This window comes from Amphiura filiformis, chromosome 6 (assembly GCF_039555335.1).
Source record: "Amphiura filiformis chromosome 6, Afil_fr2py, whole genome shotgun sequence".
NCBI lineage: Eukaryota > Metazoa > Echinodermata > Ophiuroidea > Amphilepidida > Amphiuridae > Amphiura > Amphiura filiformis.
Window position 1 is genome coordinate 45,317,933 of NC_092633.1, and position 17,935 is coordinate 45,335,867.

At 36.8% G+C, this 17,935-nt stretch overlaps 1 protein-coding gene across 2 annotated transcripts in view; it reads right to left on the minus strand.

Annotated features, from left to right (window-relative positions):
* Window positions 1-222: 222 nt before the first annotated feature.
* LOC140155485 (uncharacterized) overlaps window positions 223-17,935 on the minus strand; it is a 35,142-nt gene continuing 17,429 nt past the window's right edge. The window contains exons 2-4 of one of the 2 annotated variants that reach the window (XM_072178351.1): window positions 11,021-11,202; window positions 5,640-5,750; window positions 223-3,170 (exon numbers count right to left, since the gene is read on the minus strand). In XM_072178351.1, coding sequence (XP_072034452.1) covers window positions 1,698-3,170; window positions 5,640-5,750; window positions 11,021-11,202 — 1,766 coding nt within the window. In that variant the 3' untranslated portion in view covers window positions 223-1,697. The remainder of the gene's footprint in view (window positions 3,171-5,639; window positions 5,751-11,020; window positions 11,203-17,935) is intronic. The other variant, XM_072178352.1, reaches the window with a different exon arrangement.

A 17,935-nucleotide genomic window follows, 5' to 3' on the forward strand; every position in this document is an offset into this window, starting at 1 on the left:
CCCCAGCAGAACCTATCTGTGTCATGGGAGGAAAATTTTCAAGTCAAGTAAGTCAAGTCATGTAATGATGAGCGATTTTTTTTTTTTTTTTTCATTTTCGAGTGGGTGTGGCTGTGCTGGTACTATAGAGTGACTGTGTGTGGGGGTGTGGGGTATGTGTGAGGTATAGGATAAGCGGTTAAGGGTGATGTTAAGTAAGGTTATAACCCCCCCCCCCGAAATAGTATAACGATCAAGGTACTACATTTTATCGTATCTGTAGGGAGCAGCCTTCTGTATTTTCCCAAAGCAATAGAGGTTATCCACTTTACTCATGCGTGAATTCTTCATTCAGACCAATTCAATACACGACCTCGGAGTTCCCTGCATGACTTTGGCGGGCTATTTTGAAACAGTCATGGTTGTACATGCAGGTACTTCTTTCGAAAATCCTAAACAAGGTATAGCAGTCGCTGATAGGATATGCAGCTTATTTGCTGTCGTAGTGCACGTTAGTAACCATTGGCTACTGCTCCAAGCCTGGATTCATGCACCTGTTCCGAATTTTGATATGCCATAGGCTTTGTGTTGTGATCATTTCGATCAGTGGTTCGTAACAAAGAAAGCGTGATCCAGTTGACCTAGCAACGGTCATATTCTAACGTGCACTACGACAGCGAATAGAACACGGATAACCTCTGTACAGGGTGTCCCAGAATGATTTATACCGTGTTTGAACAAAATATCAAAAATATATAGTCAACAGTGTATATAATTTTAATAAGTGCAATACAATGCCACACATGTCTCCTACTTATTCTGTGACTTTCATGGAAATAGCTTGATTCGTTTTGGCGTGACATTGCTATTTCTGAAAATGGACGAAAACTGCATGTGTGTAATATACATGTACAGTGCAAAGGCATCATAACACATGGATCCTTTATCACCATCGTCCAAATCCTACATTCTTTGATAGGAAATACACTAAATTTGGCGCAGATGTAGAGCTTACAATGCTAAATAATTCTTGATATGGGATTAAGTGAAACATTTCAATATGACATCAGATATTTAGGTTGAAAAACATACTTTTTATGTGATTTTTACCACAATTTTTACCCAAAATGTCATTATTACAGAGGACATAACTTCCTCACGGATCCTCCGCAGTAAATCTTAATCTTCTTCGTTACGTAGCTGTTGTGTTCCCCATATACTGTGGACATAAATGCATACTGTGACACTAAGGACGAACCTTCCCTATACGTTTATGAAAAATCCATCTCTGCCGGCATTTCAAGTGATGAAACTCACACACCTCAATAATTGTCTTCAAAACTGCCGTCAAAGAAAGAATAGTTTAAGGTCACTCAAGCGTAGCAAATCCTTTATTCCATACAATGATTACGTAACATCATAAATAAACAATAGATATCGACTATTTAGTAGAAGTAAGAACAGGACACAGCAATATACTGCATAACATTACTTTGTGCTGAACGATCAGTAATTTTACAGATCTTTGTCAAAACTTGTAATTCACAATTTTTACGCAATCCTCTCGCACTTTTTAAAACCTAAAAAATCTAAGAAAGCTAAATATATGTAGAACTTAAAATGAAAAACAATATGACCAATAGAAATGCCGTTCATACCTAAAAAAATCCATCTTTCTCGGTATAAATCATTCTGGGACACCCTGTATTTTTGTTAAATCAATAACGTCGTCGATGCCTTTGTCTCCTCATATCTAAATGATCCATTCCGTAGTCAAACCGATCCCTCCCAAAGTCGTAAAGTCTGCGATCGCGAAATCGGTTTCTTGGTCGAAGGGATGGATCTACGCTACTAGGGTTCTCTAGACCAGGATTTAGAGCGTCTTGGCGTATCCGATGTAACATTAATTGTTTGTGTCTTTCAACTTCATCCTCAATGCGGCGAATCCTACCTACATGACCTAGGTTTTCGTCAATACGACTGATTTCAGGTCTAACCCTAGTCCTGTCAAGCTGAGGTCGATCTTGATAATAATTATAAATATTTTCTTCATCAGGAATGTAATCTTCCACCGCTGGCACGACCATAGGTTTACCAGGCTTACGCTTTGGAGAGACAGGTCTCCGGGAGTTCTCAAATTGTTTACCGATCTTTATGTTCATACCCTTCCCTGGTTTGTTGACAGTAACAGTGCGGAGCTTTTCAACCCTTTCTCGACGATCATCTTCTTCCGACTTTAAGCGAGTTATGGCTTTAGGTCGCTGATAGTCAAACAAGTCTAAATCTTTCTGAAAACGTCTTTCAAAAAAGGTGAGATCTTTTGAAGTAAGCTGTGCATAGGCGTTTTGTATCATGGTGTTCTTTGAACTATTCGTGGGGTTTGTGGATTGCCCTAATTTTTCCACCAACTCATTTGCACCAGAACGTTTTAAGATGAAATGTGTGTCGTTTTGCAACGTTTCCATTTTAGCAATTACGTCATAGTGAATGGTACAAGGGCTGCACAATCGATCGATTTCCCTCCAGTGTTCCTCAGCAGGTTCATTCAATTTGTTACGACTATCACTAACATATCTCATAAATTCCTGAAATGTTACATCATTTTCTCCATTTGGAGTCATTTTACGGTTCGGTACTCGGTCGCCACCCTGATAATTTTGAGAATATTTCCTATAATTTTCTCTATCATTCTGCTTATTGTATCTGTAAATCTTCTGTCCATAATCTTTTCGAAAACTTTTATTCCTTTCATTTTTCATCTCCAGTTTATCTCTGTAGGCTGATAACATCCGTTCGTGCGGATTGCGAACAAATAAAAATTTGGTGTACATTTTAAGGCGCTCTTTGGCTTCTTCAAAGGTAAAATCACTTAATTTTGGAATAGGCATATAGTGAACTTTCTTTTGTGGTATAACCTCTGAAGCGGCGACCTCGCCGTTCAATGTGAGAAATATCCTTTTCCAATTGGTGCAACCAACTTTTGGAACATAGCAATATAAAAGTTGATACTGATCAGATACGAGTATATGATTGAACTTATTTTTGAACTTTTTATCTGACCACTGCACGGATCCGAACTCGACACCTCTATCAAATGATGCATCACATGAATCGAGAACCCTGTCTTTTCTGCTCTGTTGTAACTTCAGCCATTGACATTCGTCATCACATGGTCCCGATTGAAGTGGCACCTGGAAGTGAAAAAAATAAAACAATTTGTCGTGATAATAATGTGAAAAATACTTTTTTTAAGAATCGCGGTGAACTGGCTTGAGCTATGAGGACAAAGGCCTTTTCAAGGTCAGAAATCCATCTCAGAAACGAATAATCGCGAAATAAGTGGACCATAAAATACTAGAAAATTATAATTATCGACTTGAATATGTTAAATGTTCTGAACATGTGGGTCGAACTATGTTACGTAAAGGTTTTGGCATCAGATTTCAATCCAATTAGCCTTTTCAAGATATGGCGGACACAATTAATAGGATAGCGCTGCATGAAGTGGGTAAAGTCTTTTGAATTTGCCGGGTTTTACCCAGATTGAAGACTGCCCTCCTTTTGTGTACGGTACGCCAGATTTCGAAAAGGCTAATGAGGGTGTCAATCAGGGCTGTTAACTTTTTGGAATTGCTTGGCGTGAGACAGAGCCGTACCGGGATTTGTCGACTACAATGTTCTTTTTGACCCATGATTATTTGAGCCATGGCTCTCGAGAATCATCTGAAAAGCGGGAGGGGGGTAGGGGCAACAAATTATTTTGACAATGCGTGAGATTTTACGCATTTTCCAGCATTTTGCGTGAGAGTTACTACCTAGGAGTGAGATTATACTACCTTGGCGTGAGACCGTGAGAAAGTGACTCAATGCGTGAGACTCACGGCCAATGCGTGAGAGTTGACAGCCCTGGTGTCAATCAATATTCGCGAATACATATTGAGTGCATGGTTGATTCAGTGCGTGGTCTGCAGATCTACGCCTTTTATAACATCTAAACACCAAAGCAAATCACAGATATTGGAGCAAATGTACCATTTCTCGTGGAATTATACTGCACTTATGTTTAACACTTAGGGCGAATTTTTCGACGGGTGGCTTAGCAGTTGGTTTGAAGAGAGAGGGGTCTTTTGTGTTTTCGTCCTTGGAGATCAGAACTATTTCTCCAATTCTCAAAAGGCACAATAGCAGTTCTCCAAATGTTGCAGATCACTTCATGGAGCAAAACTGTTTTTAGTTTGGTGTGTTTAATTTGATTTGATGTCTCTTTATTTTTTATGGCTATAGACAAGTTTTCAAAAATGTTTTTGGAATGTTATTAAAACGTTTTTATACCCTTTATATAACCCCACATTTAAATGTTTTCTGTAAAACATTTGTGTTTGCTGTGCAGTAAATTATCAACAAATGTTATTTAATGTTATGAAAACGTTAACCCGACATTTAAACGTTTTCTGACAACCTTTTATAACCTTTTGCGAATGATGTCGAAAACGTTTTGTGTTTGCTGGGATATGATTATTCGCCAACAGAGGTACGATTACATTTTATTTAAATAACAAGATGAACAAAAAAGATCGTAATTGAACTAATTTTCACAACATAATGATTTGTAATACACAGGTGTCCGGTTTCTCATGATATTTTACGTTTTGAAAATAAGTTGCACTTTACGAAAATGAACAATTTATTGACTTTTCTGCAGCTGTTAACTTTGGGACTGACATAGATATTGTACTACAATATATATATACTTGCACATGTTCGTTTAGAATTTAGTTTGAGTTACAAAAAAGCGGCACCATAGCAGCTTTAGTTTCAAACCGTAAAACAGCAAAACGCTGTGCAAAATTTAATATTTGCCACTGAACATGCAGAGCATTTGGGGAAATCAGACTAAGTTTCTTTGTTGACCTAAAAATAGGTATAGCTATTTATAGTTATATATTTCGGTTGCATCATTTTGACCCCTGTATTTCGGGATATATACATATTCCGGCTTCATTTTAGAGAGACTGCACATGTATAGTCTTCGAGCTTCAAAAAAGGACCTCGTTAGGTATTATATTTGGTATTTGGTATTTTACACTATTTAGATCCAAAACTGGGGTGGATTTGGGTGGGAAACAGGCTCCTTGGCCCCTTTCTTTCCCTTTACCTTCCCGATTTTCTCTTTCCTTTTTGTCAGGGGCACTTTTCTCTTTCATTTTTTGTCAGGTCTCTGCCTCATCCCCCCTTCCAACCACCACCACCACCGCCGCTGGCTACTGCAGCAAAATAATACCCATAAATTGAGTTTTCAAACATGTGTGACCGCTACCTTCCTCTTTTAACATATGGCATATATGCCCTATTTTAGAATATATTCCCTCATCCTTTTAAGGGGAAAATATTGCCTCGTCGGCAGCTGTGATGCCCGGCTGTGATGACGTTACAAGTATGCACATACCGTGCCAGAAAGAGTTGACCATTAAAGCAATGTTACAAAATTTCCATTAAAAAATGAATTTCCATTAAAAAAAAATGCTCACATCATTACATGCTAATGTGCCCATCTTTTTTCCTTGGCAGATTGATCAGACTCCTCTTTTCAACCCCCTTAATTTTGAGCCGAAATTTATCATATTAGGGCGCTTTCACAATTTGACGGAAATCGGAATTACCTTGTAGTTAACATTGGTGGGCACCTTAGTTTCATTGGTTATAGCATTGGTAGTGACTGCTAAACGGGTGGCTTTCATAGCTGGTATAACTGATTTATTTCTCCAACTCTCCTTAATAATAATAATAATAATAATAATAATAATAATAATAATAATAATAATAATAATAATAATAATAATAATAATAACACTGGTATCAGCAGTAGATAGCTACTTCACTAACACAGATAGTGACTTCATCAACACTGATATCAGCAGTAGATAGCTACTTCACTCACATAGATAGTGACTTCATCAACACTGATATCAGCAGTAGATAGCTACTTCACTAACACAGATAGTGACTTCATCAGCACTGTCCGTTTTCCTATACACAATACACAGTGCTCTCACCATTGTCGCGTGACCTCTACAAATGATGTATGTTGGGAGAATGGACACTTGCCTAGTTAACATCACTGTGTGAAAATAACCAGCCAATATTTTATTTATTCTCCAAAACTTCTAGCAAAAATATATTTCTCTAACATGACCTAAAATTACAGCTAGGTTAGATGTTCAGAAATGGTCGCACTTTTGTAAAATATGAGTGAGGGCAAGGCATAGCTAGCCAACTCCCCGTGTTAATTGAATGGAGATTTGACCAAAAATATTGGTATCGGACCGCTCACTTCTGAAGGATGCCACAAAAAAACGGTAAAAGCTGCATTTAAATTATTCTAAATAGGTTCTAGAAAATAAAGTTTTGTAACATGTCCTAAATTTTTAGCTAATTTAGATGTTTGGAGAGGGTCGCACTTTTGTGTTTTAGGAAGGATATGTAAACGACAGATAACACCAAAAATATGAAGAAATTATTTCCAAACCGTGTTAAGTCAACAATCATTATGTTGCTCATTTTGAAGAATGCTGGTTAACAAAAGGCAGGTCTTTGTCTCATTTCGTAAACAAAGCTACACATACCATTGTTTCCTTTCGTTTCCTTTATAATCGGTTACCCAACTGAAGCTATAATACCAGCTTTATTGCGATGTCGCACATTGAAAACAGACACTTGTGCACAACCAGAGAAGATCTGATTTAATCAGTTGAGCTGCTTCAATGAGTGTTATCTTGGTTTAATAGCTTTTAATGGGGTTTAAGTCCTGCAAAGGTCGAGGTGAATTCTACTGTAGACATGACTGCATCATGGCTACTTCACACACACAGATAGTGACTTCATCAACACTGATATCAGCAGTAGATAGCTACTTCACTAACACAGATAGTGACTTCATCAATACTAATATCAGCGGTAGATAGCTACTTCACACACACAGAGAGTGACTTCATCAACACTGATATCAGCAGTAGATAGCTAGCTACTTCACTCACACAGATAGTGACTTCATCAACACTGATATCAGCATAAGATAGCTATTTATCAATTGTGACTTTATCAACTCTAATGTCAGCAGTACTTAGCTACTTCATCAACACATATAGTGACTTCATCAAAACATCAGCAGTAGATAGCTACTTCATTAACACTGATATCAACAGTAGATAGCTACTTCACTCACACAGATAGTGACTTCATCAACACTTATATCAGCAGTAGGTAGCTAATTCACTAACACAGATAGTGACTTCATCAACACTGATATCAGCAGTAGATAGCTACTTCACTCACACAGATAGTGACTTCATCAACATTAATATCAGCTGTAGATAGCTACTTCACCCACACAGATAGTGACTTCATCAACACTGATATCAGCAGTAGATAGCTACTTCACTCACACAGATAGTGACTTCATCAACACTGATATCAGCAGTAGATAGCTACTTCACTAACACAGATAGTTACTTCATCAACACTGATATCAGCAGTAGATAGCTAATTCACTAACACAGATAGTGACTTCATCAACACTGATATCAGCAGTAGATAGCTACTTCACTCACACAGATAGTGATTTCATCAACACTGATATCAGCAGTAGATAGCTGCTTCACTAAAACAGATAGTGACTTCATCAACACTACTGATATCAGCAGTAGATAGCTACTTCACCAACACTCATTGACTTCATCATCACTTATATCAACAGTAGATAGCTACTTTATCAACATATTGTGACTTCATCAACACTGATATCAGCATAAGATAACTACTTATTGCGACTTCATCAACTCTAATGTCAGCAGTACTAGCTACTTCATCAACACAGATAATGACTTCATCAACACTAATATCAGCAGTAGATAGCTACTTCACTCACACAGATAGTGACTTCATCAGCACTGATATCAGCAGTAGATAGCTACTTCACACACAAAGATAGTGACTTCATCAACACTGATATCAGCAGTAGATAGCTACTTCACTAACACAGATAGTGACTTCATCAATACTAATATCAGCGGTAGATAGCTACTTCACTCACACAGATAGTGACTTCATCAACACTGACATCAGCCGTAGATAGTACTTCACTCACACAGATAGTGACTTCATTAACACTGATATCAGCAGTAGATAAGCTAATTCAGTAACACAGATAGTGACTTCAACACTGATATCAGCAGTAGATAGCTAGCTACTTCACTCACACAGATAGTGACTTCATCAACACTGATATCAGCATAAGATAGCTATTTATCAATTGTGACTTTATCAACTCTAATGTCAGCAGTACTTAGCTACTTCATCAACACATATAGTGACTTCATCAAAACATCAGCAGTAGATAGCTACTTCATTAACACTGATATCAACAGTAGATAGCTACTTCACTCACACAGATAGTGACTTCATCAACACTTATATCAGCAGTAGATAGCTAATTCACTAACACAGATAGTGACTTCATCAATACTGATATCAGCAGTAGATAGCTACTTCACCAACACTCATTGACTTCATCATCACTTATATCAACAGTAGATAGCTACTTTATCAACATATTGTGACTTCATCAACACTGATATCAGCATAAGATAACTACTTATTGCGACTTCATCAACTCTAATGTCAGCAGTACTAGCTACTTCATCAACACAGATAATGACTTCATCAACACTAATATCAGCAGTAGATAGCTACTTCACTCACACAGATAGTGACTTCATCAACACTGATATCAGCAGTAGATAGCTACTTCACTTGCACAGATAGTGATTTCATCAACACTGATATCAGCAGTAGAGAGCTACTTCACGTGCACAGAAAGTGACTTCATCAGCACTGATATCAGCAGTAGATAGCTACTTCACTCACACAGATAGTGACTTCATCAACACTGATATCAGCAGTAGATAGCTAATTCACTAACACAGATAGTGACTTCATCGACACTGATATCAGCAGTAGATAGCTACTTCACTCACACAGATAGTGACTTCATCAACACTGATATCAGCAGTAGATAGTACTTCACTCACACAGATAGTTGCTTCATCAACACTGATATCAGCAGTAGATAGCTAATTCACTAACACAGATAGTGACTTCATCAGTACTGATATCAGCAGTAGATAGCTACTTCACTCACACAGATAGTGACTTCATCAACACTGATATCAGCAGTAGATAGCTAATTCACTAACATAGATAGTGACTTCATCAACACTGATATCAGCAGTAGATAGCTACTTCACTCACACAGATAGTGATTTCATCAACATTAATATCAGTTGTAGATAGCTACTTCACTCACACAGATAGTGACTTCATCAACATTAATATCAGCTGTAGATAGCTACTTCACCGACACAGATAGTGACTTCATCAACATTGATATCAGCAGTAGATAGCTACTTCACTCACACAGATAGTGACTTCATCAACACTGATATCAGCAGTAGATAGCTAATTCACTAACATAGATAGTGACTTCATCAACACTGATATCAGCAGTAGATAGCTACTTCACTTGCAAAGATAGTGACTTCATCTATACTGATATCAGCAGTAGATAGCTACTTCACTTGCACAGATGGTGACTTCATCAACACTAATATCAGCAGTAGATAGCTACTTCACTCACACAGATAGTGACTTCATCAACATTAATATCAGTTGTAGATAGCTACTTCACTCACACAGATAGTGACTTCATCAACATTAATATCAGCTGTAGATAGCTACTTCACCCACACAGATAGTGACTTCATCAACACTGATATCAGCAGTAGATAGCTACTTCACTCACACAGATAGTGACTTCATCAACACTGATATCAGCAGTAGATAGCTAATTCACTAACACAGATAGTGACTTCATCAACATTAATATCAGCAGTAGATAGCTACTTCACCCACACAGATAGTGACTTCATCAACACTGATATCAGCAGTAGATAGCTACTTCACTTACACAGATAGTGACTTCATCAACATTAATATCAGCTGTAGATAGCTACTTCACCCACACAGATAGTGACTTCATCAACATTAATATCAGCTGTAGATAGCTACTTCACTAACACAGATAGTGACTTCATCAACACTGATATCAGCAGTAGATAGCTACTTCACTAACACAGATAGTGACTTCATCAACACTTATATCAGCAGTAGATAGCTATATAACTCACACAGATAGTGACTTCATCAACACTGATATCAGCAGTAGATAGCTATAACTCACACAGATAGTGACTTCATCAACACTGATATCAGCAGTAGATAGCTACTTTATCAACATATTGTGACTTCATCAACACTGATATCAGCATTAGATAACTATGATAGCAGTAGATAGCTATATAACTCACACAGATAGTGACTTCATCAACACTGATATCAGCAGTAGATAGCTACTTTATCAACATATTGTGACTTCATCAACAACATTAGCATTAGATAACTACTTATCAATATTGTGACTTCATCAACTCTAATATCAGCAGTAGTTAACTACTTCACAACGCAGATAATGACTTCATCAACACTGATATCAGCAGTAGATAGCTACTTCACTCACACAGATAGTTACTTTATCAACACTGATATCAGCAGTAGATAGCTACTTTATCAATATATTGTGACTTCATCAACACTGATCAGCATAAGATAGCTATTTATCAATTGTGACTTCATCAACTCTAATGTCAGCAGTATACTTAGCTAGTTACTTCACTTGCACAGATAGTGACTTCATCAACACAGATATCAGCAATTGGTAGCTGGTATTTAACGGTATTTATTTCTCCAACTCTCCTAATAATAATAATAATAATAATAATAATAATAATAATAATAATAATAATAATAATAATAATAATAATAATAATAATAACAATAATAATAATAATAACACTAATGAAAATGATAATGATAATGACGACGATGATGATGATGATAATATGATAATAATACCGGTAATAGGATTTACCTTGTTATTAACATCGGTGGGGACCTTAGTTATATTAATTCTAGCACTGGTGGTAACTCCTGAGCCGTTAGCTGGTACAACTGATTTATTTCTCCGACTCCCATCTCTGCCATTCTGGATCGTTTCATAGCCGATAAGATTGGTTTCTAAATCTATCAGACGCCGATGGGTCAGTGTATCACCTATAATATATAGCCAAATATATATCCAATATGACATGATATGAGCAGAATGATTGTGTCAAGTGTTTAAAAATAGTTTTTAAAAAATTCAAACATTTTCATGATCATATTTGGAATCAGTGTGAAAATGCATCAAAATGAGTACAAACAAGCTTAGTATTGGATTTTAAGAAAATATTTCAAAACTTGGACTTTTCATATTGAGGCCTAAGCCTATGGCTAGCACGCATAGTAATAATATAACTAATTTTAGATTTTTTATACATCTAGAAAATTGCCCGTTCATAATTTTAAGAGTAATAAATATTTCGCAGTTATAACTAATGTATTTATATTGGCAACAATATAGTTTGTCACGCGAATATTTTGAAAAGCTTATTTCTAATTAGCTAATGAAGGAGAATTGGTCCCTGTTGGAATGAAATCCCCTTGTGTTGGGATATATTTAGAAGTTAAGTCAAAAACATGGATTTGTAGGCCTATACATAAATCTATCCATTTCCATTCTTATTCAATAAATTTATACCCAAGATACGGTAAAAATGTTTAGTGCAATTCATAATTATGACAAACAGTGATAGACATGTGCAGCTTGTGACAAATGATACGCGCTAATGATGACCCCCAGGATGACAACTATATATAATACAACATACGGTATTTACCCCTCAGCTACATTTATACGTCAGTCGCTACATGATAGCGACCGGCGAATTGTGTAGAATCAATCTGTATGATCGTACTGTCATGCTTAATAAATTACGATCTCGATTATTAGATCGCTCGTCGCTTGTAATTTGGAGTATATGTCTTAATCTACACATGAAGATTAAGTTGTTCGATTTGTTCCCGACGACGTTCGCTTAAAGAATAATGGAAGTGGATATAATTGAATTTCTCTAGTTGTACCCGTAGAGCTGCATGAAAAAAAAACACACTAATGACATTTATCACGCTTTGGGGAAGAGACACGATCTTCTTTCCGTGCGCTCATCCAACTCCACATCCAAATCTTTACAATCTCAAGATTAAAATTCACTGCCGAAAACCTGGTACATATATTTTACTTGTATTACAGTTAAGGGTAACATTTCATGCATTTTATGTTTAATATAATTTACTTAGCCGTAGGATATGGAAGTCAATTGATCAATTTATAAAGTGCAATACTTTTATATTTTAAAAAGGCGCCAAATTATAATCCGCAATATAGTTAGTGGTATACCGAATGCGATAAAACTTGTGTATAATATCAGAACTGATATTACGAGGATCCCTCACTAAGGAGATAAGAGTTTCCATATTTTGTTGCCGGGGGTTGAAGAATAAAATATAGCTATAACGACATCGTCAGCAAACATCCGATTTTGTGGTAACCGAAGAGGATATGTTATTGATATTTCCGAATTGATCAGGGTGTGTTTGAATTAAAAATAACACTATAGACGAATCCAGAATTCAGTCAGCCATTACTGGGTCCCGTCTGCACCAAACTGGTGTTGTTACTGCCCAATTGGGTGGATTAAATCCGCTTAAAAAATTCGATGTTGAATTGTATTGTGTTGTAAATTTTCATCATTCTTCTGTCTACGTGTAACACGGGTGATGGAATGCAGTTTAATATCCCCGCCAAGGCCACAGCATTTCACATTTTAGGTGGGATAGATCTAAGGGGGGACCCAGCTATGGCTGCCATTGAGGTGTAGGAATGCGTGAAAATGGATTCGTCTATATAGGAAGGAATGAACAGTTTACCAACCCAAAGTGTTACAATTAATAAATACAAATCCCGACCGGCACACAACCCAACTTGAAATAAAGCAAGGGAATGTGTCGGCATGGGAATCGAACCCACGACCTTCCAATCTCTAGTCGGACGCCTTATCCGTTTAGGTTTATATAATTATAGAGTATTATTATCAAATTGAATAATATAAATATGTCAAACAACAAAACGATCTTTTGAGTCCCTGGGCATGCGTCTTCTCACGAAAACGATAGTTGGCACCCATGCATGAGAACCCCGATAAAAGGATCTTTGCACATGCACCTTTAGGTATGCGTCTTCTCACGAGAACCCTGATAAATGGATTGTTGGCACCGTTAGGCATTTTTTCTATCCGGAGAACCCCCGATCAAAGGATCTTTGGCACCCTTATGTCCTCTCATAAGAACCCCCGATGGCACCCTTACATGAGAACCTCGATAAAAGGATCTTTGCACATGCACCTTTAGGTATGCGTCTACTCACGAGAACCCTGATAAATGGATTGTTGGCACCGTTAGGCATTTTTTCTATCCGGAGAACCCCCGATTAAAGGATCTTTGGCACCCTTATGTCCTCTCATGAGAACCCCCGATAAAACGATCTTAGGTATTGTATCTTCTCACGAGACCCCCGATAAAAGGATATTTGGCCAGATATTTGTTCTCTAATGAGAACCTCGATAAAAGGATCTTTGGACACCTTTAGGTATGCGTCTTCTCACAAGAACCCTGATAAATATATTTTTGACACCCTTAGGTGTTTGCCCTCTAAGGAGAACCCCGATAAAGGGATCTTTGGATACATTTGCGTCTTCTCACAAGAACCCTGATAAATATATTTTTGACACCCTTAGGTGTTTGCCCTCTAAGGAGAACCCCGATAAAAGGATCTTTGGACACCTTTAGGTATGCGTCTTCTCACAAGAACCCTGATAAATATATTTTTGACACCCTTAGGTGTTTGCCCTCTAAGGAGAACCCCGATGAAAGGATCTTTGGACACCTTTAGGTATGCGTCTTCTCACAAGAACCCTGATAAATATATTTTTGACACCCTTAGGTGTTTGCCCTCTAAGGAGAACCCCCGATAAAGGGATCTTTGGATACATTTGCGTCTTCTCACAAGAACCCTGATAAAAATATTTTTGACACCCTTAGGTGTTTGCCCTCTAAGGAGAACCCCCGATAAAAGGATCTTTGGACACCTTTAGGTATGCGTCTTCTCACGAGAACCCTGATAAATATATTTTGACACCCTTAGGTGTTTGCCCTCTAAGGAGAACTCCCGATAAAAGGATCTTTGGACACATTTGCGTCTTCTCACGAGAACCCCGACGAAAGGATCTTTGGCACCTTTAGATATTTGGACTCTCGCAAGAACCCTGATAAAACCTATAAAGGTGTTCTTCTAATGAATTTTCAATTATAAAGATATTCGATTTTCCGCTTAAGTCAGGCTTTTTGTGATTCCTATTAAAAAACCAATTAATTTTCATATAGCCAATAATATATGAGTACATTAACTACAGCATGAATAATGTCCTTCATTTTCAATATTGATGATATCGGATTTTCGTTGCTTATAACGGTTTAGTCATTTTTTTAAATTTCTGTAAGAAAACAATTCATTCTTATATCCATTAATCTATGAGTATATTACCCATGCATGTTAACTGCTGCATGTAATCAATGTTCGTTAAATGTAATAGAAAATATCTTGTTTTGAAAAAAAATTGACGCAAACGACAACAGCAGCAGCAAGAAAAGTGACAAAATCACGTATATATAGCAATCCCTCGTACAAAAAAAATCATTTGGGCATCAGTAAATCTGCTAGAATTGTACTCAGACAGATGAAGCGTATTAATTCTTCTAAAAATACTACCAATTTCTCTTCCTAAATTTCAAGTTTTTTCACCAAGCAACTTAGAGGTATAAATACAACGCTTATGACACGATATCGATTTGTAAAAAAAGTGACAATTATCATTTTATAATGGAATTCAAATTTTTTTAATATAAAGGGAAGATTTTTTTCAAATATAAAATAAAATAATAATAATTCGTTTTACGCACACCTTCCTCCTCACTTTCTGGGATCAGTTCATTTTTTTTGTTTCTTATTACATTCAAGTTTCTAATAGTATAGTATATATTTTTGTTTTATTCTCTAGTGTTTTTGTGGTACTCTAAGGGGTCTAACCCTCATGATTTTAAAATAAAAAACTGTTATTATAATAGCAATGTCAATTGTAAGTAAAAACTGCTGCATCGATATCAATTTTGACAACAACAAAAACACCTCCCTGCCTCCTCACTTTTCCAAACATGTGGGGACGTGAAAAGAATTTTTAATTTTATGTGGCCTAATAATTCAATTTGATTTGCTTCCATCTAATTGGTCAACCGCTTACCATAAGTTTCCAGTGTCTGAGGACATGATAATTATAGTCATCATCATAATTTGCTTGTTGCACAATATGTTAACACATCAGATGGATTATTCATGGGGTTCCAGAATGGAAAAGCTACTTTGAAGGGGCATTGTGAGAGTTCTCAAAAATTGCGCCCTCGATTTTGGTCAAAGTCCATAATATTAATAATGCTACATGTAATCAGTATCTGAAATAGTTAAATTTAATTCAGTGTCTTCCATGTAAAAATCTATCCCCTCTCCTTCCTCCCCCTCCACATATCTCTCCCTCTCTATATCTCTTCTTGTCTCTCCTAGCATACACTTTACTATATCTATATCGCTCTCTTTCTCTCTCCTCTTTTGCTCCTTAAATACTCACCTGTCTCTCTTTTCTCCTATGATATCTCTCTCGCTCTCTCCCTCCCCCTTGCCAAACCGTTATAATGGGGACATGGCCAAAAACCGGGTCCTCCCCTCCTCCCTTTTTTTCTCCTCTCTCCCTCTTCTCTCCTCCCCCATCTCTTTCGTTTTGATTCTCTTATACTACTCATTCCTATACTCTTCTCCTTCACGCTCATCAGAGCCCTGTCTCTTCCTCCTCCATTCCGTTCAAGTGAAATTATACAGCTTTTCAAAATTCTACATATTCATATATTGGTTGTTAAAAACACCCCAGTGACTTTAAATTTAATACAAATGTAATGGTAATTGTTCAGATCAAGAGTGCGAACAACAATTTATAAAAAGACACGATGGGTAATATGACTAATATCAAAACCCTATAGACCTTTGAATTTCCATGCATTAACAAGATAAAAATAGACATAAGTTTTTCAGAAATACGTACACAACATGTTCGTTAAATATACCGATGACGGTTGCCATCGACAATTTTAAAGGTGTTTTCAATTAACTTAAGCCTATTTATTGTAAGGAAATAATTGATAGTTTCTTTGCTTTATTTTATTAACCTCCCTCGGTATGTTACTGTCAATGTAATTATTATTTAAATTATATCTAATGCGTAGATTCGAAGTTATAGAAGGTAGATTGCCAAAATACGGTATAGGGCCTACCACAGTCATCAGTAGCAGCAACATCAACTTTTTGAATTTGAATTCATGTACCTGCAATGCAGGTCCTGCATACACACTAGCTTAATCTAAATCTGAACTTGAATTGAATTCTAATCCGAATCTAAATCAAAATCTGAACTTGAATTGAATCCTAATCCGAATCTAAATCAAAATCTGAACTTGAATTGAATTATAATCCGAATCTAAATCAAAATCTGAACTTGAAATGAATCTAAATCCGAAGCTAAATTTGGATCTGTTATGCGTATAATCTGAATCTGATTCCGGACCGAGAGTGAATTTGAATTCCGAATCTGCATAATGCATGAATTTGAAGTTGAATCCGAAACAGAACTTCATATATTGTGGTCTAAGCATTAACACACTAAATCTGAACCTGACTCCGAATCTGAACTTGAATATGACTATAAAACCGCATTCTGAATCAACTTGATAGTAGTCCGAATCCAAATCCTCACCTCCATCTCAATTCGAATGTAGTAAACCCATTCACGTTTATGCATCCGTACTGTCGATATATTGGCAGATTTACCTTCTATCTAAAATATTATTTTCTTGCATGTTGTTCTCTTGTATAAAGGCAATGAATGTTCAAGTGTAAAACTGCTGCTGCTGTATAATCGATGCAGGCTCTTATACCCAGACCAAGTACAGGGGCGTCTGCCAAAATAACCTTTCGAGCCTACGGCGCAATATGCATGACGAACTGCATTGAACTTGTTGTATGGAGATGGTTCTTTCGATTCACCAAATGGGCCGAAAGGGTTGATAAAGATAACTTCTATATTCAGGAGTCGTGTACATCCATCCAAGTTTGCTTTCTCTATAATAGCGTGTGCATTTAATGTATAGCCAGCCTTATCACAAACTAGGTTGATTCGCATGTCTTGCGTGTTTTGCTACATATTTTGCTACATAATTGACCATAAAGCCATAAATACGTTTTTCATTTTGTCAAACAGAATATCTCAATCCAAATCGGTGTTCTTAAGTTGCATGTATCCGCGGCCAGTTATATTCAACATGATGCAGCCGGAAACAGGAAAGACGACAATAATGTCCGCGGTATGTACGCAAATTTAACTTGTAAAGCGTCAATTGGATTCACTACTAGAGTAGATTAGGACTAAGGTTACGATTAAGGTAAAATGGTTAGCCAGTGCATGGCGTATCGCGGAAAGGGGGGGGGGGTACAAACTTGTTAATGCACCGACGGAAAGACTTTTTGCCGACGGAAGTTTGGCATTGTTCACTCTTAGAAAAAAAAGTGCAACTTAGAACCTTTATTGTCCTGTATGCAGAACACTAAGCAGTGATAAGGTTCTATAAAGAACCTTTAAATAGGCATAGGGACGTTCTTATTAATTAATTCAGGGACTCATCACAAAGTTACGAAAGGTAAAAAGTTGTGCAAACCCTTTTTGGTACTTAAAAATAATTTGCTTGGATAAAG